Raw genomic sequence first — 22,831 nt, forward strand, 5'->3', positions numbered from 1 at the left:
CCACATGGGGGTACCAAAAACCACACACTAAAATCCTCATAGCTGCTTTAAGGTGAATATTTAATGTTTAATAATCATATTTAGTGAAATATTAAAAAAGACAATCCTTAAAACCTTATCAGCACAATATCCACATTGGCACTGAAGACAATTAAAGCCCTAGGAAGACATGCTTCATACATTTTATTTCACCCAGTTTTTGTGATAATAAAGACATTTTAGTTGTTTTCTTATGATCTCCAAAAAGTCAACTCACTGTCACAGAAAAAGTATTTATTCTCCTGATGTGAAAAGACAAGTTCAACACTCAACCATCTCATCCAAAATCTTAGGAATTCTGTTACTATTGTATTTGTGCAACTAAGCCATTTAATATTGTTTCAACTATATTGCACAAAGTTTCGTTCTGTCTAAAATGCACAAAAACAATTTTATTAAAATTTCACAAATAATGACACATTTCTCAAATATGTGTCTAATTCAGACAAAAATCGCCAAAGTAACAGTATTTGTGCAATTATGAAGAGAGTCAGGATTTAGTTGATAATTTTTTGTCTATATAACACAAATATGTCTGCCACATTTTGTTTTTTTTGTCCATTTTGAGATGAAAAATTGCCAATTTGTGTAATTTAGAAAATAATGTTTCATTTTTTCTGAATTGCATAATTGTGGGAAAAACTGCAAAAATAAGTTGATATGGCTCTGCAACTATGGCTTTATCCATTTTAGACAAAACATTGCCAATGTATTTTGTGCAATTTATACGTTTTCATTTAAAATCCATATAATTTTGGGGCATTTTTTTGCCAAATTTTTTTTTGCAATTTTGATGAAACATTACCAAAGTAATTGTGCCGTTCAGACAGTTGGCATCATCTCATTCTGTCTGAAGTGCACAAATACCACTGGAATTTATTCATAAGTTGGTATGTCTGATTTCTGTTTCTGACATTAATATTGAATCTCTAATCACATCAAATCTAATATTCTGATGAAGTGAAACTAAAGAGCACATTTGTTTTATTTATTTTGTGCCTTCAACTGAAGCATAACAAGGAAGTATAAACTGGTACAAACACGTCTTAGCTTCATTTACATTCCCCATGAAGATTTAAACGAGCAACATGGTGGCACAGAAACATGAAGGTGTGCTGCTGGTGGTTCAATCTCAAACATCCATGATACCGTGTCCATTTTTTGAGTGATCTGTGTCCCATAGTGGGAGAAAAAGTCTTTTCCATGGCTCACAGTCTCTTTGTGGAAACATTAAAATAAAGGAGATTAACCAGCAGGAATCCTGAACGTTAAAAGAACATGTTACTGAGAATAAACCAAAGAACAGGACACTGGTGAGGCTGACTGATGCTTGTTAAAACCAAACATTCAACTCCATTCCACTTGTCTCCAAACACAAATTTCACTTCCACAATCTTTGCAAAAAGTCCATGTTCGATTTAACATCTCTCATGGCTTTAACGTTGAACTTTTATTTATAACCTATATGTCTGCAGTGTTGGTAGCTCGTCCTTCTTTCAGACAAAAAGGCACGATCTGTCAGTTAATCTCTGACAGCACGACAGGACAGCAAAGCCATGCAGAGGTTTTAGTCCTAAAACAGCGGTGAAATAACCTTTATCATTTCAAACGCAGGCTTAGTGAGAAAAACGAAACATTCCTCAGTTTGGATGAAAGGAAAATAAACATAGCATGCCGCAAAACATTTAACAAGATTGTCTTAAAATCATGAAAAAAGGTCAGAATTGTGATTTTTTTTATCATCAGGTATATTTTTTCTACACCACCACCAACATATTTCCTCCGTGTTTAAACTGGATATCCTCAATGACAATGCATTCATGTAATTAAGATTAAAATGTTATGTTTGGACATTTTAATATACTGTTAGTAAATTGGCAACAACTGTTTAGGATTTAGTTGGATTAAATTGTACAAATATGTTGCCAAAATTTCAGCCAAAGGTATTTGTGTAGTTAAGATCAAATACTGCCAAAGTATAAGTTCAGTTAACAGAGCTGGAAACTTTTGGTCATTGTATTGATGCAATTTCCAAAAAAAGTGCACTTTGGAAAGATGGCAACATGTCATCTTAACTGCAAAGTGTTGTTTTTTCAACAAATCCATCTCATCCAGATTGCACAGATACACTGAAAAGGTATTTGGGCAATTTAGACAAAATATTGCCAATGTATTTTAGCAATTAAGACAACATGCTGCCAAAGTAATTGTGCAAATGGGACAGCTGGCAGAATTAGTTTTAAACTGCAGAATATTTCATTTTTAACCAATTACAAAAACATGTTGAAATTGGAATTTATCCGAAAAATGTGTAGTAGACAAAATGTTGCCAACTGTTTAAAGTGTACTACATGGTAATAAACAAATAAATCTCATCTACATTGCACAAAGACCTTAAGATGGCATTTGTGCAATCATTATTAACATTGCCAATATATAATACAAATTTGAGGAAACACTGCAAGTGTATTTGTATAATTTAGACAGTGCACAAGGACTCAAAATGTTCAGAATTAAAAGAATAAATTGTCTAGTATTGGATGTCTGGATTGCAAAACATTTACATTCAAATTGAACAATACAATAGCAACATCTTCTTCTAATTAAGATGAAACATCACCATCATTTTTGTGCACTTTACAACAGTTGCCAGTGTTTCATTTGGACTTCACATTTAACTTTGTCTAACTTGTAAAATGTGTTTCATTTAAATTGCACATATGTATTGGCAACATTTGGACAAATACGTTAATATTGTATTTTTGCAACTGAGACAATTAAACGGTTTCTTTTTGTCTAAATTGCACCACAGATGTGTGACATTTCAGCCAATGATAGCTTTTTAGTCTTTCAACATTTATCTTTTTGTAGTGTTAATACTTTTAATCATAATGTTGATGTACTTGTAGATCAAACATTTCCATGGTAACAGCAGTCTTCATCAATCAGAGACATTGCTGTGGCTCTCTAGGATCATGGGTAGTGTAGTTGTTTTCCCTGAGGTTGTGAATAAACCATGTTGTTCTTCAAGTGATGTTGAAGTCTAACTTGGGTGGTTATGACATTATGGCGACTAATCAAATCCATGATGGAGAAATGTGAATTTTACTGCAGGAAACGCACCGTTGAACCCAACAATGTTTTTTCAATGTATTATGGTCCTTTTGATTAAGAACAAGCATCTTACTAGAAATGTCCAGGATTGCCATCTTGTCAGTTTCCATAAAAACTGTCGATGACTACTGATGGCGTATCAGTAACTTGGAGGGTTGTCTCATTTCACAGGGAAGATGTCCTTGCAACTCTGAAGGGGACACTGGAAATCAAGGGTAAATGAGACTGAGCCTTAGTCCATAGAGAGCTCGATGATGATGGTGGCAGGGTCACTGCATGTGTAAAGCATGCAAAGTATGACTGAATATGAAAATTATGACTGGTTGTGTGATCCACTCAGGTGAATATTTTAAAGGGAGTCAAGCTGAAATTTCTTGCTCAGAACAAAAACAACAGGCTGAGTATAAAGCTGCAAACCTACAGGAGTTCAGAAACCACCAAACATGGACTTTTATAAATGTAATGATCACTAATCAATCAGACACTGGGAGCTGCTTTTTAACAGCTTGATCTGTCTGTGAACATTTCACCTAGGTGTTGATGTTCAGGAAGTATTTTCATCTTTTTAAACATGAGCACGGTGCAAGAAGATTGTCTGTACTTAGGTGCCTTTTGAGGATATTCCCACTGAACGCCTTAAACCATGAAACAGTCACGTTTTAATACATCAAAACTGCCCCAGTAAAATGGCAACCTATCTAAGAAATCTAGATTAAAGGTCCTCGAAACATCTGTGTACTTAGAAAGCTGATAGTGTTTCATTTAAATAGTACATTTAATTTTCTCTTTTTTATGAATTGTCTTGTTTAAATTGCACATAAATGTTGACAACTTTACACCCAAATGTATTTTTGCAATTTTGAAAAAAACAAGTAGAGGGTAATTAGTACTAATTACTGAATCTAGAGCATCAGAAATATTTCAGCAGAACTGCACCAAACTTTATTCTGTTTAAGATGAACTAGGTTTCATTTGATTAAATCACTTAATCAAGATGGCAACATTTCATGCTAATGTATACAGTATGTGAAATTCAGACACGACATTTAAGCTAAATTTTGGCTAAATTGTACAAAAGTTTATTTTGTCTAAAATTGCACATATTCAATGGCAGTGAATTCATGAAGGAGGTTATCATTATTTTTGTGCTTCTTTAGAAGATTGGAATCAATCTACATCGTATAGGGTTTCATTTGAATTAATTGTGCAAAGATTTTAGCCTTCCAGCCAAATATAATTGTACAATTTAGACAAAACATTTCAAAAGAATTTGTGAAATGTAGGAGCAACATTTGGTCTGAACTGCAAAAAAACTTTTTTTTCCCCATAATTACTGGCAACTTTACTGTGCAAATCTAATTAAAGGTTATCATCCTTTTTTTTTTTTTTGCACTTTAGGAAATTTCATTAATTCTAAATTGCACATATTGCCATTGTATCAATGCATTTTTTAATGCTGCCAAGATAATTGTACAATTTGGACAGTTGACAACATTTGATCTCAATTGAACATTTCATTTTTCACAAATTTGCACAAATATGTTGCCAATGTATGGATGCAATTTATTTTTAAAAAAATATCCAAAACAGAATAAAGTGTGTAGTTTAGACAAATGTTGGCAACTTTTTATAGTGTTTTACAGTCGCATTGTCGCAGATTGTGCAATTTAGAAAAAACATTGCAAACATACATGCGTTATTTAGATGTCCTGTTGTCAAAATATTCTTGCAATTAAGAACGTATGCAGGAGTTTGACCCAAATTCTGGGAAATTGTAACACCTTGCCCACTTTCAGTTTTTCATCTGGATTTCACATTTCATTTTTTCTAAATTATAAAGTATGTTTAATTTATTTAGTAATAATTTGGAAACGTTTCAGCCAAATGCACTCATGTGAATCAGACAAAACTTTTCCTAAGTATCTGTTATGGTAGAACATCAACATTTCATCCAGACTGCTCTGATTTTTTTCAAATTTCACATTTTTCTCCTCTTGGTAGTGCTTCTACAAGTTTTTGCTCATCCTTGTTGCCATTTTGTATCGTTTTATGCTGAATTGCTAAATTTTGCTCCCTCAGATTGCACCAAAGGCACACAGTTGGCTTCTGTTAGAGAATCAGAACAAATAAAGTCAAACAGAACAGGAAATAAAGAGTAAACCAGATAAAATCCAACATGTGATCCCTTAAATACTGCATGACCTCGTCCATCTCTGACATTCATGAACCCTCTTCTGATCGTGGTTTTCTAACTCAATATCAAATATGACGTGATGATTAACTGCAGGTCGTCAGTGTTTAACATAAAGTGACACGAGTACGACGTCTAGAAATGTGCAACACAATGTGAGTCCAGCTCCAGGTAAAATGTCTCTGTGTGATATCACACACCTGCATTTTGGTACAGGTGAGATAAAGGTGAACTCCTGATCAGACAGAGGTCTCGGCATCTGTAGAAAAGAACAAAATTCTGTTATCCACAAAGAAAACATATTAGTCTGGGAAAAACAGTGAGTATTAAAGTCAGTTTCTGTCTAATTGTTTAGTTTTCTGGTCATAAGTAAAGAAAACACAATGTGAAATGGGTTAGCTGAGTGTGGATAATGTCAGCAGTTGTCAAAATGTTTCATACTCTTCATACTGTCGAGAATTAAAAAGTTAGAAGCACACCAACGACTCTGCACAGACATGAAGATTTTTTGTGGCAATTCAATTACATTTCAAAGACAAACACAAAGTTCAAGCACAACACAGTACAAATCAATACAAATATACTTTACAAAAACATTTCACCAGAGACTACAGTTTAGTTTCAATGGAATAGCTTGCGTAGGAAATCATGATCACTGCTGCATACAGGGGGGTTTCTGCCTTTTAACTGGAAAATTCAATTGAGCATTCAACAAATAATAATAAAAAATTTCGTAAACTAGTTTAAATGCCTTTTGTTTGTATATTCCCCGATTAGAGTCCACGCTCCATCTAAGCATTTGCTATGAAGCCTCTGCAGGGTTGAGGCTGCACGTGTCATTATTAGTTCTGCAAAGTCCTTCCACCAGTTATTCCAACAAAAACAATCTACCAACTTCCAAATTAGTTAAAATAATTCTTTTCACAGACAGGAAAGCCAATGTTAACAGATGTTGCGTTTCTACAGACTTTACACCATCCACTTTAACTCCCAACCGACACACTTCTGGAAATACTAGTATACATTTAATATTAGACTCAACATGTTTTAGACTCTCCTAAATATTTTTACTTCTGGGCAGTGCCACAACATATGTCCACACCCATGCCAGCACAAATACGCCACCCTAGAGTTAATTTTGTGTGGAGTTACATAAGCCAGGTGTAAAATCCTTACCTGTATGAGTTTGTATCGTACACATTTGATGGTAGTTCGTATTATGTATTACGATATCCTGTTGTTCAAGTGGTCAGTTTTTACCCAGATCCCGCTCCCCTTCTTGTTATAAGTTTAGATACAACAGTTCCTCTTTTTGTTACTATTTCTTTAAGTTTATTTTCTGTCTTGAATCAGAGGCCAATACAAAGGCCCTTAGAAACAAGTTCGATATCTCCTGGTCATAAAAGTTTTCCTTTAACATAAGTGTGTGCTACAGATAGAGCAGAGGACAGAGATGTCTCCTGGTCCATCAGAGTTTTCCTTTACAGCCTGCAGGCAGATGTCAGGATATACAGAATATATTTGATTTTGGGAAGAAATGAAGGTACCCATATTTGTTGGTGTGGTTTCAAAACAGACATCAGTTTGTTTGATTTAAGCTAGTATCATATTGAAATTCTAAATTCTGGTATTGTCACGAATGTAGTTAGCAGTGCTAGCATCGCTGGTTTTCGTTTTCTCCATCCAGGTTATCATTGGTAATAGTCCTAGGCTAATCATTTCATTTTAAATCCAATCAAACATTAATCATAACAGTGTTTAGCCGACTTAATGTCAAGAAACCCCCCAGGAAACAGTCAAAACTGCTCTAAGACTGTGGATAAACAATGTTAGGTTGTACTGTACTGTTATCCTTTGATCCTCTTTGTAAGGTAACGCCCACACACCTGTGCTTCATGCTGACCTAATACAACCTACAGATAACTTTATCCCCATTTTAAAGATTAAAACTGTGCTAACCATGCCGTTCCTACGCTTCGCTATCGGTGCTATCAGTTCACAGTTGTTTACGAGAGCATTTTAACATCATGGAAGTAGCTATTAACTGGAGCATCAGTGGCTACTAGTGGTGGACAGATGTGTTGCAGTTTAGACAGTGCATGTGACTAGGGTTGTAGGCCTGAAATAATTAAAAATACCAAGACTTACATTAACTGAGAAGTTAATCTGGTGCTGATTATCTTAACCAGATAATCGTGTTCTCTTTGATACAAATGACTATTAAAATAACAGATTATATCAGTTAAAACCTGTGGTATTGATAATGATCAAGTATTAAACTAAACACCAGTATATTCATAATCCTATATATTTCCACTTCCAAAGCTGTAAATGTATAGTAAAATTGTATATTATTAACCAAATGTACTTCAGTATCTATCACTTCCTTGTGGGCTATTATTTGAACATGAAGGCCTTTTGTATAAAAGGATGATTAGAAAAATGTAGTATCCTTCTATCTGATGGTTATTTGACCAAAAAGGACTGTAAAGAGATGCTTATAAAACTTATCCCATCTTTCTCTATCTAATGGTTATTCAAATATAAAGGAGTCTTTATACAGAGCTGATTTTAAAACCATGCAGCAGCTGATGAGACGCCTCAGGCTGATAAACTGAATTAAGTAAATCTCCCACAGGATGTGAGCTGCTCTCTGTCGAAGGTTTCACACCAATCAGACAAAGTCATACTGAGTTTGCTATGGTAACAGGATCGAAATAGATTCAACATGGCCTCACTGTGTGAGGTTTATTTAGAATGACTTAAATAGACAAACATGAATCTTCTGTTCTAGACCAGTAAGTCCTCTCAGCAGAGTCCTTTAACAAATAAAAGCTCAATAATCCAACGTTAAACAAACTCTAGTCTCCCAACATGATTGAAGATGTAATACAAACATGAAAATACACTCTGATCCTTCCACTGACGTCACATCCACCTTCACTGTTTCCATTAAGAACTACTCTATAAACCGGTTCTCTGCAAGAAGTCACAGCTCAATCCCCCCTCACTTGTCTCACAGGGAAATACAACTTACTCAGCTCTGTTCATGACCAAACCATTGCTCAGCGTCTGTCTACTTATTTGGGCATTTTCACAAAATGTGGGTGGAAATGGCGAGGAGCAAGGGTTTCCCTCACTTCTTGCCAGTTCCACCCACTTTTTTAAAGCTGCTAACAAAAGACAGTCAACATAAGAGAAAGATTGTTGGTATAAAAGTGCACAAGACTGAGGCCTTGTTCACACAGAGACAAAAACAATGTATTTCTGTTTGGTTTAGATAAAGTTTTCCGTTAACACAGGATCGTTTCAGGTAACGTCTGCACGGAACCACTGAATACGACTGAAAATGCTGTAGTGTTTTTTTTTTTTTTTTTAATTTGAGTGGTTTAAACAGCCCTAAACAGAACTAAATGTTGATATTTTAACATCATCTGCAAACAATCTATTCCCACCCTCCAGTCTGTTGGTGAATTCACTGGTCTATGAATGGTTGTCCATCCAAAATTAAATTTGGGCAAAAAACTGAAAAGAGAGAGTGGAGTATGAAGCAGTGGGTGACCAAGTAGGGAGAAATTGACAGAGAGGCAATTATGACATTAAAGGAGAGAAATAAGATGTTATTTCCAGAGTGTTTCACAGAGGTTACGCTCTAAAAAACTTAAAAACACAGGAAGCTGCTGGATTAATGGTCTTTAAAATTGAGTTGAGGCTGAACAGACAGGAGCTACAGTATATTAATACTACTGCCTCTAGTGTTTGTCACTCGTCAGCTCCTGTTGAACAGCAGGTTTTCATCATGATGCTACTCTCTTAGTATTTTTATGAGGCAACGCACAGAGAAGTCTGTCCTTTCAACATGTGGTGCCAGATGGCACAATCTTGGTTGTTTTAATGATCAATAGTATCAATAATACTAAAGCGTCTACTAAAGGCCAATCAGACTCACCTAAAGTCTAACTTGTCTTCAACTTGTCCTTCACAGATGTGAGCGTCTCTTTTTGTTCCCTGCTGTCCTTAGTGTCATCTATCTCTTTGTCGTCCTCTTCTTTTCCTCCGCCATCCTCCTCCATGCCGAGGATGACACTCTGCCGTACGCTGACAGATATCACAAGCGCCTGGATGATCCCGTAGATCAGAGCGAACTGAGGAAGGTACTCCTGAACAAGCCAGAGTAAGCCCGCCATCCCCACTGTGGACACAAAGAACATTGCCATGCCGTGGAGCCATAGCCTCAGAGCGCCCTGCACCCCCAGCACCTCCAGGATGAGCTTTGTTGGTGGGGACACGGTCCACAAGAAGCCAACCACAAACAGATCAAAAAGGTGTCGCAGGAAGTTGAAACAGATCTCGTGGTGCTCTGGGAGGATTTCTATCTTAAAGCCGTCGACAAAGAGTCTGAAAGGAGATGTTACAGGAGGAGTTGGAGATGGAGGTGGCGTCCCGTAGTCTGAAAAGTCCCCGTCAACATCATCTCTACTCCGACCATCACGTCTTTTCCGCCTCACTCCGCTTGCTTCAATTTTTCTTGGCCAGGACAGGTAAGAGGTGGGAACATATTTACTCCACCATCTGGAAACCTGCTGTTGGCTGGTTTCTGTCTCCTGTTTCCCTGCACCAACAACTTCAATTTCCATTGGCTGCAACTTTTCCTGTGCCTCCCAGAACTCCTCAGCTGGGCTGCCAAGATCAATCTGACGATGAAAAAAATCAAATAAGCAATAAATTAGCCGATGGTGGACATCTCAAACATTGATTTTTGCTGCCACAACATCAAACCAGGAGTCATTATAGCTTCAATTAATAGGACATTTTTAAAAAATGCATTCTGGGAAATGCTAAAAAAAACAACACTGACATTTGTCTAAACTGCAAAAATATCTCAGGAACTTTTTTAGAAACTGTACAAATACATCAGCAGAATTTTAATACCAGACAACGCAAATGTGTTAGCACAATTATGACAATTTTGCAAATTGTCTCAATAACACAGTTCCTTTGACATTTGTTTAAATTTCTCAAACACACAAGCATTTCAGTAGCACTGCTGTCAATGTATTTGTGCTATTTAAATGAAGCATTATCTTAACTGCACACATACTTTGACAACATCTGTCTCATTTGCACAAATATCTGAAAAAAATAATTGGCACCAACATGTTTGTGCAATTTAAATAAAACCAAACTTTGTGCAATTTTGATGAAATGTTAACAACTATTTACAGCACAAAAATACTTTGACAATATTTCTTCAAGTCATAAACACACTGTACCAGGGGAATATTTTCAAGAACTGCACAAATGTATTGGCAAACTTTCAGTCCTAAACAATATCAATGTAGTTTTGCAATTTAGACAAAAAATGTACTAAGTGCAGTTTAAACTAAATTGCCAACTATCTACATAACACAAAAATGCTGACATTTTTCTAAATTGCATAAATAGCAGTGCAACATTTTTAAAAATCTGCAGAAATAAATGAGCAAAGTGTCATTACCACACGCTGACGCCTCCATCCTCCCCAGATCCAGGACGTCCACCCGCCACCACCCTTCTGGCTGACTGGCTTCTGTGCCTCAGCTGTTACTTCATGGGGGTTCTCAGACGTCGCTTTACTGCCGCCACCACCCCAGGAGCGAACCCACCCCCATGCCCGACCCACCACAGCTGTCATCCTGGCTCAGTGAGCCGCCTGGAGCCAAATTAAAATGAGTCCTCTCTGTATGATTTAAGCTCCTCTTGCTTGAGTTGGCCCAGCAGCTATGTGAGCTCACTGGGAAAGCATGCACGCTCTGCCAGCTCAGCCGTTAACCTCGAAGCACTTGCTCACGGGGCCTGGGCAGAGGTATGTGCCATAGAAACACCTGGGGGTGTGTTTGAGCAGGTAATTTTCCAAGACGAAGGGAGCATTTAGGAGTCAAGCTTCTCGTCTACATGTCTTTGGTTTGACCTGCTGAAGTGTCCAGACTGCCGTCACGTATGTTTGCTGTGGAGGTTAACACCAGGTCTAAGTTAAATAGGCTTCAGGTCAATGCTGTCAATTTGGATGAAACTTGTTTTTCAGCAACCAGGAATTAACTGCTTCACTTGTCAAACCTGCAACGACAGAACAAATCTTTTAAAATCCTCCCCTTCTTCAACTGCAGTACAAAGTTGTCAAATTTTTAATAACTGTTCTTAGACAAAGCAATCTCAGCTATTTTAAGGACCAATGATATGAAAAACATGGTTTTGATGCAGGATATCAGGGGTTCAGATCCCAGCCTGGGCTCAATCAGCATCCAATGTGGACCCTTGGGCAATGTTCTTAATGCCATGAACACCTGTCTATGTCTCAGATGCACATCACTTTGGATAAAAGGCTGATGTTTACAGCTGATATAGGAAGATGATATAGGAGGATATTTACAGCCAATATTTATAACAGACATAGGCTGATATTTACAGTCAATATATGCTGATATTTACAGCTGATAAATGCTGATATTTATAGCTTATAAAGGCCAATATTTACAGCCAATATAGGCTGATATTTATAACAGATAAATTCTGATATTACAGCTCATATTTAGAGCCAGTATAGGCTGATAATTACAGCTGATGGAGGCCAATATTTACAGATCATACAGGCTTTATTAACAGCTAATATGGGGCAATATTTACAGCTGATATAGGCTGATATTAACAGCTGATGAAAGCCTATATCTATAGCTGATACTGGCCAGTAATAGCAGCTATATAGTAGGAGTGGGAGAAAAAAAATCGATACAGCATAGTATAGTGATATTTTGTCTGGTGATATATCACATCATCTCATCCACCATGTATTGATGTTTTCAAATTAATCGCTAATATAAACTGAAGTCTAATGATAATGGAAAAATAAAATAAATTGTTTGGACAATTGTTTATCCAGTGAGGTTGAAGAGGTGATGGTCATAGAGCAGGAAAAACTTAGTACAGCAAACATGGCAGCACCAGAGGAAGGACATTAGGAATCCAAGCAGGCACGAATGAGATGGACATGTCACATGAGGTTTGCAAGAAGTGCTACATGATAATAAAATACTACAGAAATACAACAAACATGAGGGCAGGAATAATGCTACATCAGCTAAATGGTTGAAAAAATGGTACAGATCACAATATATGGAATCGCAATACTACCTGTATCACAAAATGTTTAAAACTGCATTACTATCAATTATCAAATCGTTACCCAAGTGTTGTTATCGTATCGTGGGGCCACTAGTGATTCCCACCCCTGCTATATAGGGCAAATTTCTACAGCTGATATAGGACAATATTTACATGTGATATCAATTGATATGTACAGCTTATATAGGCTGATATTAACAGCTAATATAGGCCAGTATTTGCAGCTCATACAGGCCAATATTTATAGCTGATACAGGCCAATAAATACAGCTGACACTGGCAAATATTTACAGGTAATATCGATTGATATGTACAGCTCATATAGGCCAATATTTACAGCTGATACTGGCCATTATTTACAACCGATATAAGCCAATATTAACAGCCTGTATATAGCTATATAAACAGTTAATATAGGCCAGTATTAACTAATAACAGCAGATATAACTATTGTAAACACTGTTGCATTATTTCACATCAGCTGATGACGATACAATGTAAGCAATACCGTGCAACTCTACAAAAAGACATTCCTAAGACATTAATCGGTTGATTTTTTTATATTTTGTTAGAGCTTTATTTAAAATTGCAGGGACAACATTTTTGATACAGATAGTGTGGTAACAGTGACGACATTACTGTCCATCAACAACTTCAGTTGACAACCTCATTGAATTTCACTGCTTATATTTACCACTTTAATCAACCTCACCTAACCGAGACTTAACCTACCTGTAGGTTTTAAATGAGCACACCTGTGCATTTAGATACCTTTAGCTGACCTACGGTTCTCCGGTAACTTCGCTAACCTGTAAATGTTTTTATAAGCTAACATGCGCATTGATTCCCTGCTTACCTATCTGTTTTCACTACAAAGAAAGATAAGTAAACGTGTTCCCCGCTCTCAGTTAGCTCCTGAGAATCATTTTAAGAGTTTAAATCGGCTAGTTAATCTAATAATCGATGATAAACACTCACCTTCATCAGCGTTAGCTTCAGAGTACAGCTAGGTTAGCCTCCTGTTAGCTTCACAGAATTCGTTACAGACTTAAACTTTTGACACTTATTGTTGTAAAAACAACACAAGGGGAATCTCACGTGTTTCCTGGGTATCCCTCTTTGTTTGTAGGATAAATTCAGAGTTAAAAATGTCATGTACCGGCCTGCTGAAAACACCGTATCGTCCAGGTCTTCCACTTGGCTCGGCTCGGTTCACCCAATTTAACAAAGAAGTCCAGAAGAAGAAGTCCGTTCTACACCTTTCACAATAAAAGTCTCCAAGCCTCCTTGAATTTTCAAAAAGATCAAAGAAGAACAATTTTGCCTTTTTAATTCCTGAATTAGTGTCTTTTAGTACTCTGATTTACATCCATTGTCTCGTAACAGTTATAACATGAAGTATAAGGCATATAAAGTACATATTTCAGCATGGGTGTTGTTTAGGGCGTGGTCTACAACAGTAAAATATAATTTAGCCTTTTGAAACATATAATCAAGTGACTGCGGCTGGACACGTGTTAAGGAGTTTTTAACTTCAAAACAGAGCTCCTTTCTTTTGAAGCACACTTCAATGAAAGCCCATTCTGCTACTTAAAAAAGAACAAAATATTAAAGTTAGATCACTGATTTTTAAAGAACTTAAACCTTAAATCCAACCATGAGATATAAAGTCCAAATTATAAGGTTAAATGTTATAACGGTAACATACAAAGTTATAATTATAAGACAAAAACTAATTATTAGAAAATAAAGAAAAAAAAGTTAAAAAGAAAAAAGAAAAAAATAGTCAAAATTATGAGATACTAGTCATAATAATGAGAAAAGTCAAAATGAAAACTTTTTATGTCACAATTATGACATCCCATCTAGTTTTCAACTTTCATCTAAATGTATACTTACTATCTTATATTTGAATTGCTTTCTCCTTATTTCAGTCTTTTATCTCATGATTATAACTTAGATCATAATATTGTCTTTTTAATTGTCCTTAATTTTTATTTTCATATTTTATCCCATTATTTTGACATTTTATCTCATAAGGTTTTTTTTTTAAATCTCATTTTGACTTTTTAATCTCACAATTGTGACTATTTCAATTTCATGATGTTGACTGTTTATCTCTTTTTTCTTTTTATCTTATTTTGACTATTTAATCTCATAATTTTTACTTTTTTATTTCGTAATGTTTACTTTAAGCTTATGATTTTTTGATTCCGATAATTTTTACTTTCTATCACAATTATGACACTTATTTTTAACTTTAAATCTCACAATGTCTTTTTACCCGAAAAATTTAGACTTTTTTCCCACGATAATAACTTACAATACTACAAATACTACTAACGATTTAAGATTTAAAAGAAATAATTACCTAACTTTCACAATTTTTCTCTTTTTTTAAGTGGCAGAAATGGGTTCTTTACCTTTTCACAAGTGGTGTTGTGGTGCATGCAGAAGTGGGTATATTCTTAATTTGCATATTCTTAATCAGATATACTCTATATTAAGAAGTGGGCCCACTGTATGGAGACTAAAAAATAAGTGGGTATACTCCATATACCCGCATATACCCTCAACTACACTAATGCCTTTCACACTAAAAAAAAAAGGCTTCATAAGAATATTGACTTATCTGATTCCCTTTTCAGCTTTGGCTTTAAAAACTTCCTCTAGAGTAAGCCTTCTATAATTTTGTCTAATCTCCAAGCAGTGGTAGTGATTTTTGAGGCCCCACTAGCAGTTTAACCACTAGGTAAAGGTTGGCATGCGCCTAGGGCCATAAGAAGTATGCAGGTGTACATCAAATATGAGTTAAAATGGCTTTCAATGATTTCACTGATTTGGACATGTTTGTTTCTTTTTTTATTTTATTTAGAGTTTTTCAGTATAACCAAACAGGCAGACACAAGGACAAAAGAACCCAATGGTATCACAAGAATATATAGGCTAAAGAAAAACAGTCTATAGGGGCAGAAGTGAGATGTCGCATGTAGTTCAGAACTGACAGGTGTCAGCAAAAATTAAAAGAAAACAGCCCCACTATCGTACCATCCTGGGTGGAAACAAAATACAAACAAGGATGACAGACACACAGAGAATAAAATAAAACAAGAAACAAGAACAAAACAACACATTTGGTGGGGTTCTGCTATTTACATCACACAGTATTCCATCAAGGAGGAACATGTACAGAGTGCAGATACAAGGTAGCAGCAAACACTATAATTCTTATGGTTAAGTCTTGTCTAGCAACATCAGAAAAGGTTTCCACATCTTTAAGAAATAGCTGTGGGAGTTTCAACAGCTAGCACGGATCTGTTCCATCTTAGCAGCAGAAAGCATCTCATTAAGCCACTTTTTGAGACATGGGGGTGTTGGAGACTTCCAATTTAACAATATTAATTTTTTGCAACCACCATGCCGGTGCTTAGGGCTTGTTTTTGATGGGATGGAAGGGATTTTGTCCTGTCAGAGCAACCAAATATTGCAAAAAGACAGTCTGGCTGAATAGTCATTTGATACTGTTGGGAGAACAAGTTAAATATGTCAGACCAGAATTTACTGAGCACTGGACACTGCCAGAACAGATGCACTAGTGAACCTTCTGCAGTGCCACACTTGTCGCACAGGGGGGAGATTGAATCAAATATTTCACTCAGCTTTACTTTCGAATAATGCAACCTGTGGATAACTTTATTTTGGACATGTATTTTGATGGAAATAACGTACCAAGAATGAATGAAACAGCATAAAAAAAAGATTTATCTAAAGGTTAATGAGGAGGATTCCCGGTCCCAACAGGAAGGTCTAAATTCCTTTAAATAAAGCCCCCAGGTGTCTTCATATCAGTCTAATGTTAATTAGGTAGTTTCCCATAGATACACTGAAACAATGAATTGGTGGGTTACTGTGGTAAAATAGTTTCAATAAATCCAGTTATCTGATTACTGTCAGAACAGATGTCAGTAATAGTGAGCATCTGTTTTCTTTGTTTTTCCAAGGTCAACCTGGCCTAGAGACATGATAAATATTAGGATGTGCTTAGTTTGGCTTACTTGTAGGCCTCAGGAAGTGGGAGGAACTGGCGAGGTGTGAGGCGTTACTTGCCAGTTCAACCCACTTTGCCAAAAATTCCCAACAAAAGAAAGTCAACTAAGGGAAAGACTGTTGGTATACGTGTTCTAAAAATGGTAGAGGGATAACGAATGATATATATATATTTTTGTATAATTTGGCCGTTTTAGTTAGAAGCATACATTATGCATAAAATGGGGCATTTCGTTCTGATGAAGTACTGTTGGCTATTTGGTTATGTCCTGTTGCTCTCTGAATTTGATACCTGAACAAAGATACTTCAAAATATTCTGTTCACTCACTGACTGATTTCAGTTGGAGAGGGGTCTCATATTGGGGACTCTAAATTACTAAACAATGGGTGAGAACTCATGAAACATGTTAAAAAAATATACCATTGTTTCATTGATCCAAGTTGCTGACAAAAGAATGTTTTTATTGTGGTGAGCTCTGAGAAAGGAATTTGTCTTTCCGACATTCAAAACAGTTTCAATTTCACACTGATTGCACCCGTACACTCGAATAAATCACTCAAATGTAAGAAATATTCTGAAAGCTCTTATTCCAGTTTCTTGGAAACCTTAACAAATCCACATTCAAGCAAAATCTTAACGTTAAGGTCTTTGGAAACTTCCTTTGAATTTCTTTCACAGTACATCCTAACAATTTCCATCACATTTTCTTCCTAAACTCTTTCATGAAAGTCAAAGTCTTTACCTTCAGCATACAAAGCGTCAAAAGAATAACTCTTCAACTTCAACCATTATAAAGCAAGCTCTAAACAGATTGGTTAACATGATTACAATCAAACTGCATAATGCCTTAAACTGAGCTTAGTTGAAGCAACATAGCTTATGTTAATCTCAACCCTATCCCACTGTAAAGCTGAGAATACATTTTATGTTGTCCATATTTGTGGTTCATAATTTGCATGAAAGTTTCTCAAATCAGTCAAATGTAAGCACCACTTTAAGTCAACAAATTTCTCCCCAGGGAACAATTAAGCATGTCAAATCATTTTAATGCAGGGTTTAAAAATTACCCTCAAGACTTTCTACGGCAATTAAATAACATACTATATACACAAAAAAGGAACATTACAAACCAAAAAGGCTCAATTTTTTATTGATTTCAAACAAAGAAAATACATGGACAATTTATTTAAAATTTTCAAAAATAAAGGCTGTTTCAAGAAAAACAGTTAAGACTTAAAAACAAATGAAATCAATGACCCTCAACTCCTTCGGTCATTCTGATCTCTTGGCGTTTTGGTCCAAACTTGCACCATCTACAAAGAAAGAAAATCTCTAGGTTAATGTCAGCAAAACTCAGCATTAAAACACTTCAGAACAACTGGTTATGATTTCAGAAATACCTTTGTTGTGCATTGTTGAGGTGATGGTCATTATGCTAGACCAGCTGAGAACCACTGCTCTAGGACGAAATCCTTTGAAGAAAAAAAAAATCAAATTGCCATCATTTTGCAAATGTGATATGAACTGTACTAAAGGGAATTATGTCACTCATTTTAAGTGTGAAAATAAAAATCTGAATCTGTTCTTTGTCTGATCAACCACAATTTTAAACAGTCAGATTTGAAAATGCTGTGGCATGTAGCCAGTCAGACTCAAACACAAACCTTTATGTTTCCATCTCTATGTGCATGAGCTGCCACAGTTAACCTGAAACAGATGAACATTAGTTAGTCCTCATGCATGTCTAACTCTTAAATCTATTCTAGCAGAGTGTCTGACAGTCTGAGAGTCTCAGTGCGCTGCGAGTAAAACTTCACTTTAGATCAGTAGAACCGAAAACCTGAATCATCATCAACAAACTCAGACATCAGAGCAGAATGAAAAAAGCCTCATCATACAAGCTTTACAATACACAGTACAAACCCTGATGGAAAATAGTCTATACTACATGTGGACGATCACCATTAGACCACTTTCATGACTTGAAAGTGAGGTTATTAACGGTGTAAGACCAAACCTTAATGAGGCTTTACTTTAAGAGGCATTTATACTCACAGCTGAGGTCCGTCCACTGCACTTTTCTTTGACTCTGTGTGAACTTCCTGCAAAAGAAAAAGTAAATTAACATCCAATACATGAAAAAAAAGGAAAAAGTTGAGGGTCATTAAGAATGTGTTTGGATGTTTCAACTCATTTACTGCTTAGTTTCTCTTCAACAGAACTAAATCTCTTCAACAAGCACTTGATGTTAAAACAAATACCACAATTAAACGTTTGGCATGTTTTCAATGCAAGTTTTTGATTTGGTAAACCATGCAAGGATGGCAGACGGGAGAAACAAGGTTGTTTGTAGCCCCCATATGAAAAGATGATTGACAAAAAGGGCTTCCATCATTTACAACGAGTAGAGGCATAAAACAGTGGCTGATAACCTGAACAAGGGGAGTGACATTAAAAGTATCTACATCTAAAGCTCTGAATATATGAGAGCCAGAACCTTAAGGATTCATCAATATACTACGCCTTTGCCAAATTGAAATGTTGATATGCAGAGATCCAGAAAGAAAATATTTCAAGATGATCTGTCTCACATGAAATTAAGAATGCTTTAAAAGCACTGCAGTGATGAGCTCCATGATGAGCAGCACATTGATTTTAAAACATCCAATCACTGGTGTGGGTTTGTGGTCAGTGCACTGTGAAAACAACTTCACTATTTCATCAGAGACTCTAGTCTAATAAATCATCATCCCACAATCAGAAACTAGGAAAAGGCTTTAAATCTTACACTTACCAAGAAGAGACACCAGCTACTCCAATGTGAAATCTGATAAGAAAAGAATTGCATTAAAACGATGCCTGCTCTCTTTAGCTTGTATCAAATCAGTAATGAGCATGCTCAGTGCACTGTGAAAGAGCTTCATGGTTTCATCAGAGACTCTAGTCTTGTGAATCATCATAGTAGCATTGTTTCAGCATTATATCTCCAGTGGATCACAGATAAGATGCTCACCATCAGCTCATGGCTGCAGACTGAACGAAGGCCTGCAGATGTCTACACGGGGAGGAACCTCTGCTGCATCCTGATAAACAAAAGAATTTTATTTTAGGCACGAGAGCAAGCAATTCCAAGAGCCCTAAAACAGCATAACAAAAATAAATGTATTCTTGCAAAACTATATTATACACAACATTACTTCGAACTTCCCCACTTTGAAATTATTCTCCTTTACCAAAAGTGGCACTGATATTAAAAATCTGTATTATAAAAAAACTTAGTGAAAGTATTTTAACGGCATAAAAATAACCAAGATAAATTACTGATAAAGAACTCACCGCTGTTAGATCAGCGCTCACGGTCCACCATGAAATCCACAAGGTCTCATGGGTTAAATCGAGTTAACATTATTAAAACACCGTATAAGTAAGTTAAGTAATCATGTCTCTATTCCTCCATTGCGAGATCCCCGCCACGCCACGTGCAGGGCATGGCGGAATCAGAGCACGCGCTGCTGATGGCACCATCTTACCGTCGAGTAGACTTTCGACAAAATAGGCCGATTATCTCTTTAAAAGTAGACTCAATTTAATTAATAAGCACGATTCGATACTTAAACAGAATACGTTTTGACAATACTGACTGTCAAGTATACTCTCGGTCAACTTCCAAGAGAGAAGTCAGTGAGAAGAGAAAGATCAGAGCGAGTCAATTGTTTATATAGGCGGGTCCTTCACAGCATGACGTCACTAAGGTGCCCTTTATACTGCCTGTTTATAATATTCACTCCTGTTATGATGATTGTTGTGTCTAAAATAAATTTTCTAAAGAAATAATAATATTCACTGAAATTTTCAAAACTGGACATTGCAATAGACGGAAATGATTGCTTTGTAATATGTTTAAAAAAAATAAAAGATAAAAAATCACGTATGAGGCTAAGGGCCACTATTTTTTTTCCGAGATCCATTTTTTTGTGTGTGTGTGTGTTTTTAACTCCGAGGAAAATACACTAAGTCACTTTAAATACGCACATTGAAATTCATGAATATATTACTTGTAATTCATGAACTGTATTTCCAATTATAGGTATTGTTCTTATTGCACACATCTTGTGGGAGACATACACACAAAAATCAGGAATCAAGGAAACAGTTTATTCAATCACGCAATATAAAAAGTTGACAGTACCACCCATTCTTACAAGTCCAAATTTCAATATCTGGTATGACCTCCATTTGCTCGCACCAAATCGGCCACTCTCCGAGGCATAGATGTTATGAGGCCATTCATCTGTCTCTGTGGGATCGCCTGCCATTCCTCCTGAAGAGCTGTACGCGTCTACACGTTTGTAGTCAACAATTTATCCCATGCCAGTATTTCACTCACCTACCCAGTTTATACACTTGTGAGTACAGCTCTCATGAATTGGTCTGTGGTTGAGAAAAGGCACAATCAGTCATGCAGAACAAAGGTATATGGTGTGTCTGATAAGTTGTTTGAAGCATCTGAGTACATCTCATGACAATTCTAGCAAATTTTACAATGTGCGTTTTTAAAGTTACTTACTGTAGTTGGAATTCGGAAATTGAAGACAGTCACACCACAATTCTGATGACAATCTCCGAATTCTTACTGCAATCTCTGAATTCTGACTTTAATTTACGATTTTGAACTTAATCTCTGAATTTCCATTTTAATTCATTTGAATTCTAGCTATGATCTCTGAATTCTGACTTTTTCTCCCCCAGATTTTTGACCCTAATCTCAGAATTGCGATTTTGATCTCTAATTTCTGACTTTAATCTCAGAATTTAAATTTGATCCAAGAATTCTGATTTTAATCTCTGAAACCTGGCCTTAATATCAGAATTTTAACATTTAAATCAGAATTCTTCTAAAATTTGTCTTAATTCTTTTCAAGATAGAAGTCTTACTTCAATCTCGGAATTCTGCCATTAATATCAGATTTCTGAGATTAAAGTAAGAATTATGAGCCCCCATTTATGCTATTAATTCATTTAATATGATTATGCTAGAGTCAGTGAATTTCATACTGGCTTGGGTTCAAGTCTTTATTTTTTGTTCATTCACGTGAGTTTGAAAAAGAGCAAATAGTGAACAATTTCCCTGAGATGTTTATGACGATGATGATCATTATTATTAATAAACATTATACTGACCTCTTGTGGACAAAACAGCAACAGGCGGTCAAAACAGCGGGACTGCATTTCAAAGTGGAGGCTATAGACATTAAAGTTTAGAATACTAAACAGGAAGTCAGAGGGAGCGTCACATGTGCACCACCCACTAATGAGAACAACACCGTGAAATGTAAAAAGCTTTCTACTTGTTTGAACTTCTTGTGATTTGAAGCTCCTTTAGAGGCCCTATCAGTGTGACCACACTACATACAATTACCCCTGAAATGAGTAACAGGCAGGGATGCGACAATGATTATGAATACTCATTTACCAATATGCAAACTTTTTTTTTTTTTATCATGCTTGGTTTTAAGAATAAAACTTCCATGTTGTGATCAGCAAGGCCCAAATGTTTAATACTTTTGTTTTCATTTTTATCTATCATAGCATACATAAGTAAATACTTTTAACCAACCTGAAAGATTTGGGGCTTGAGCTCTATAAGCCATCTCCTCGCTCCTCATATAGGGTATCGAATAGCTCAACATGGCCCGTGGACTTTTTCGCAGCTCTGGTTCCAGAAACAAAATTATCATTACAATGCTTTGAGTGTATGAACTAAGCTAACCAGCTACCTGTATACTCATCATGACTATAAAACATACGACTCAGTGCAAAAACGGATTTCGAAAGCAGAGAAAAGGGAAAAGGTACAAGACTGTGTACACATTCCTTTTACGAAGCTGCAGGAACTACATGTCCTATAATCCATTATGATTTATTTTGTTTGTTGTTCAGGACAGTTTTTCAAGCTTTAAAACAGTATGTGTACCTTTCACCAATGCTTATTTTTATTGAAGACTTTACATTTTATTTGATACTATCTTAATATATTATAGTTTGAGTAGCTATTCATCGTATTTTGACAGTTACCAGAGACTCCGCCAATCAGAGATTGCAGATGAACTGCTTTCCTTAAAAATAGATTGTTATCTTACAAACTTTTGACTGTACAGTAGCATATACCATGTGTTACACAGGTAGCTCATGGTAAGTCTGACTTATCGGATAATATGGCTAATATTCATATCAGTAATGATAAAATGAATTGGATTTTCACTTCCGTAGCCACACTGTT

At 36.0% G+C, this 22,831-nt stretch overlaps 1 protein-coding gene, 1 long non-coding RNA gene and 1 other non-coding gene across 5 annotated transcripts; all 3 read right to left on the minus strand.

The window, feature by feature from the left end:
• Nucleotides 1-134: 134 nt before the first annotated feature.
• Nucleotides 135-13,728, minus strand: c16h6orf47 (chromosome 16 C6orf47 homolog). 3 transcript variants are annotated; one of them, XR_005993080.1, is made up of 5 exons: nucleotides 13,481-13,728; nucleotides 10,842-11,440; nucleotides 9,294-10,038; nucleotides 5,545-5,603; nucleotides 135-3,355 (listed from the first exon to the last, which is right to left on the minus strand). XR_005993080.1 is itself a non-coding variant. In XM_041809071.1 (4 exons), the coding sequence occupies exons 2-3, from the start codon at nucleotides 11,016-11,018 to the stop codon at nucleotides 9,301-9,303; spliced, it is 915 nt and encodes a 304-aa protein (XP_041665005.1). In that variant the 5' UTR covers nucleotides 11,019-11,440; nucleotides 13,481-13,728; the 3' UTR covers nucleotides 135-5,603; nucleotides 9,294-9,300. The 3 variants fall into 3 exon arrangements, 2 of the variants coding, with proteins under 2 accessions (XP_041665005.1, XP_041665006.1); XM_041809071.1 differs by having other exon boundaries at nucleotides 135-5,603; XM_041809072.1 differs by having other exon boundaries at nucleotides 135-5,603; nucleotides 13,662-13,713.
• A 3,965-nt stretch (nucleotides 13,729-17,693) lies between these two features.
• LOC121524141 lies at nucleotides 17,694-20,261 on the minus strand. Its single transcript, XR_005993096.1, has 7 exons — nucleotides 19,888-20,261; nucleotides 19,565-19,634; nucleotides 19,346-19,378; nucleotides 18,607-18,653; nucleotides 18,216-18,258; nucleotides 17,952-18,023; nucleotides 17,694-17,864 (listed from the first exon to the last, which is right to left on the minus strand). It is a non-coding gene; the product is annotated as an uncharacterized LOC121524141 (long non-coding RNA).
• LOC121524603 lies at nucleotides 19,237-19,305 on the minus strand. Its single transcript, XR_005993139.1, has one exon. It is a non-coding gene; the product is annotated as a small nucleolar RNA SNORD52 (small nucleolar RNA).
• Nucleotides 20,262-22,831: the final 2,570 nt, after the last annotated feature.

This window comes from Cheilinus undulatus, linkage group 16, assembly GCF_018320785.1.
Source record: "Cheilinus undulatus linkage group 16, ASM1832078v1, whole genome shotgun sequence".
Taxonomy (NCBI): domain Eukaryota; kingdom Metazoa; phylum Chordata; class Actinopteri; order Labriformes; family Labridae; genus Cheilinus; species Cheilinus undulatus.

What these genes read in the sequence shown, in the direction of transcription:
- c16h6orf47 (XM_041809071.1), bottom strand. Translation starts at nt 11,018, where the DNA reads ATGACAGCTGTGGTGGGTCGGGCATGGGGGTGGGTTCGCTCCTGGGGT. An exon ending in GATGGAGGCGTCAGCGTGTG is followed by an intron (nt 10,039 to 10,841) that starts GTAATGACACTT and finishes TTTCATCGTCAG; the next exon opens with ATTGATCTTGGCAGCCCAGC.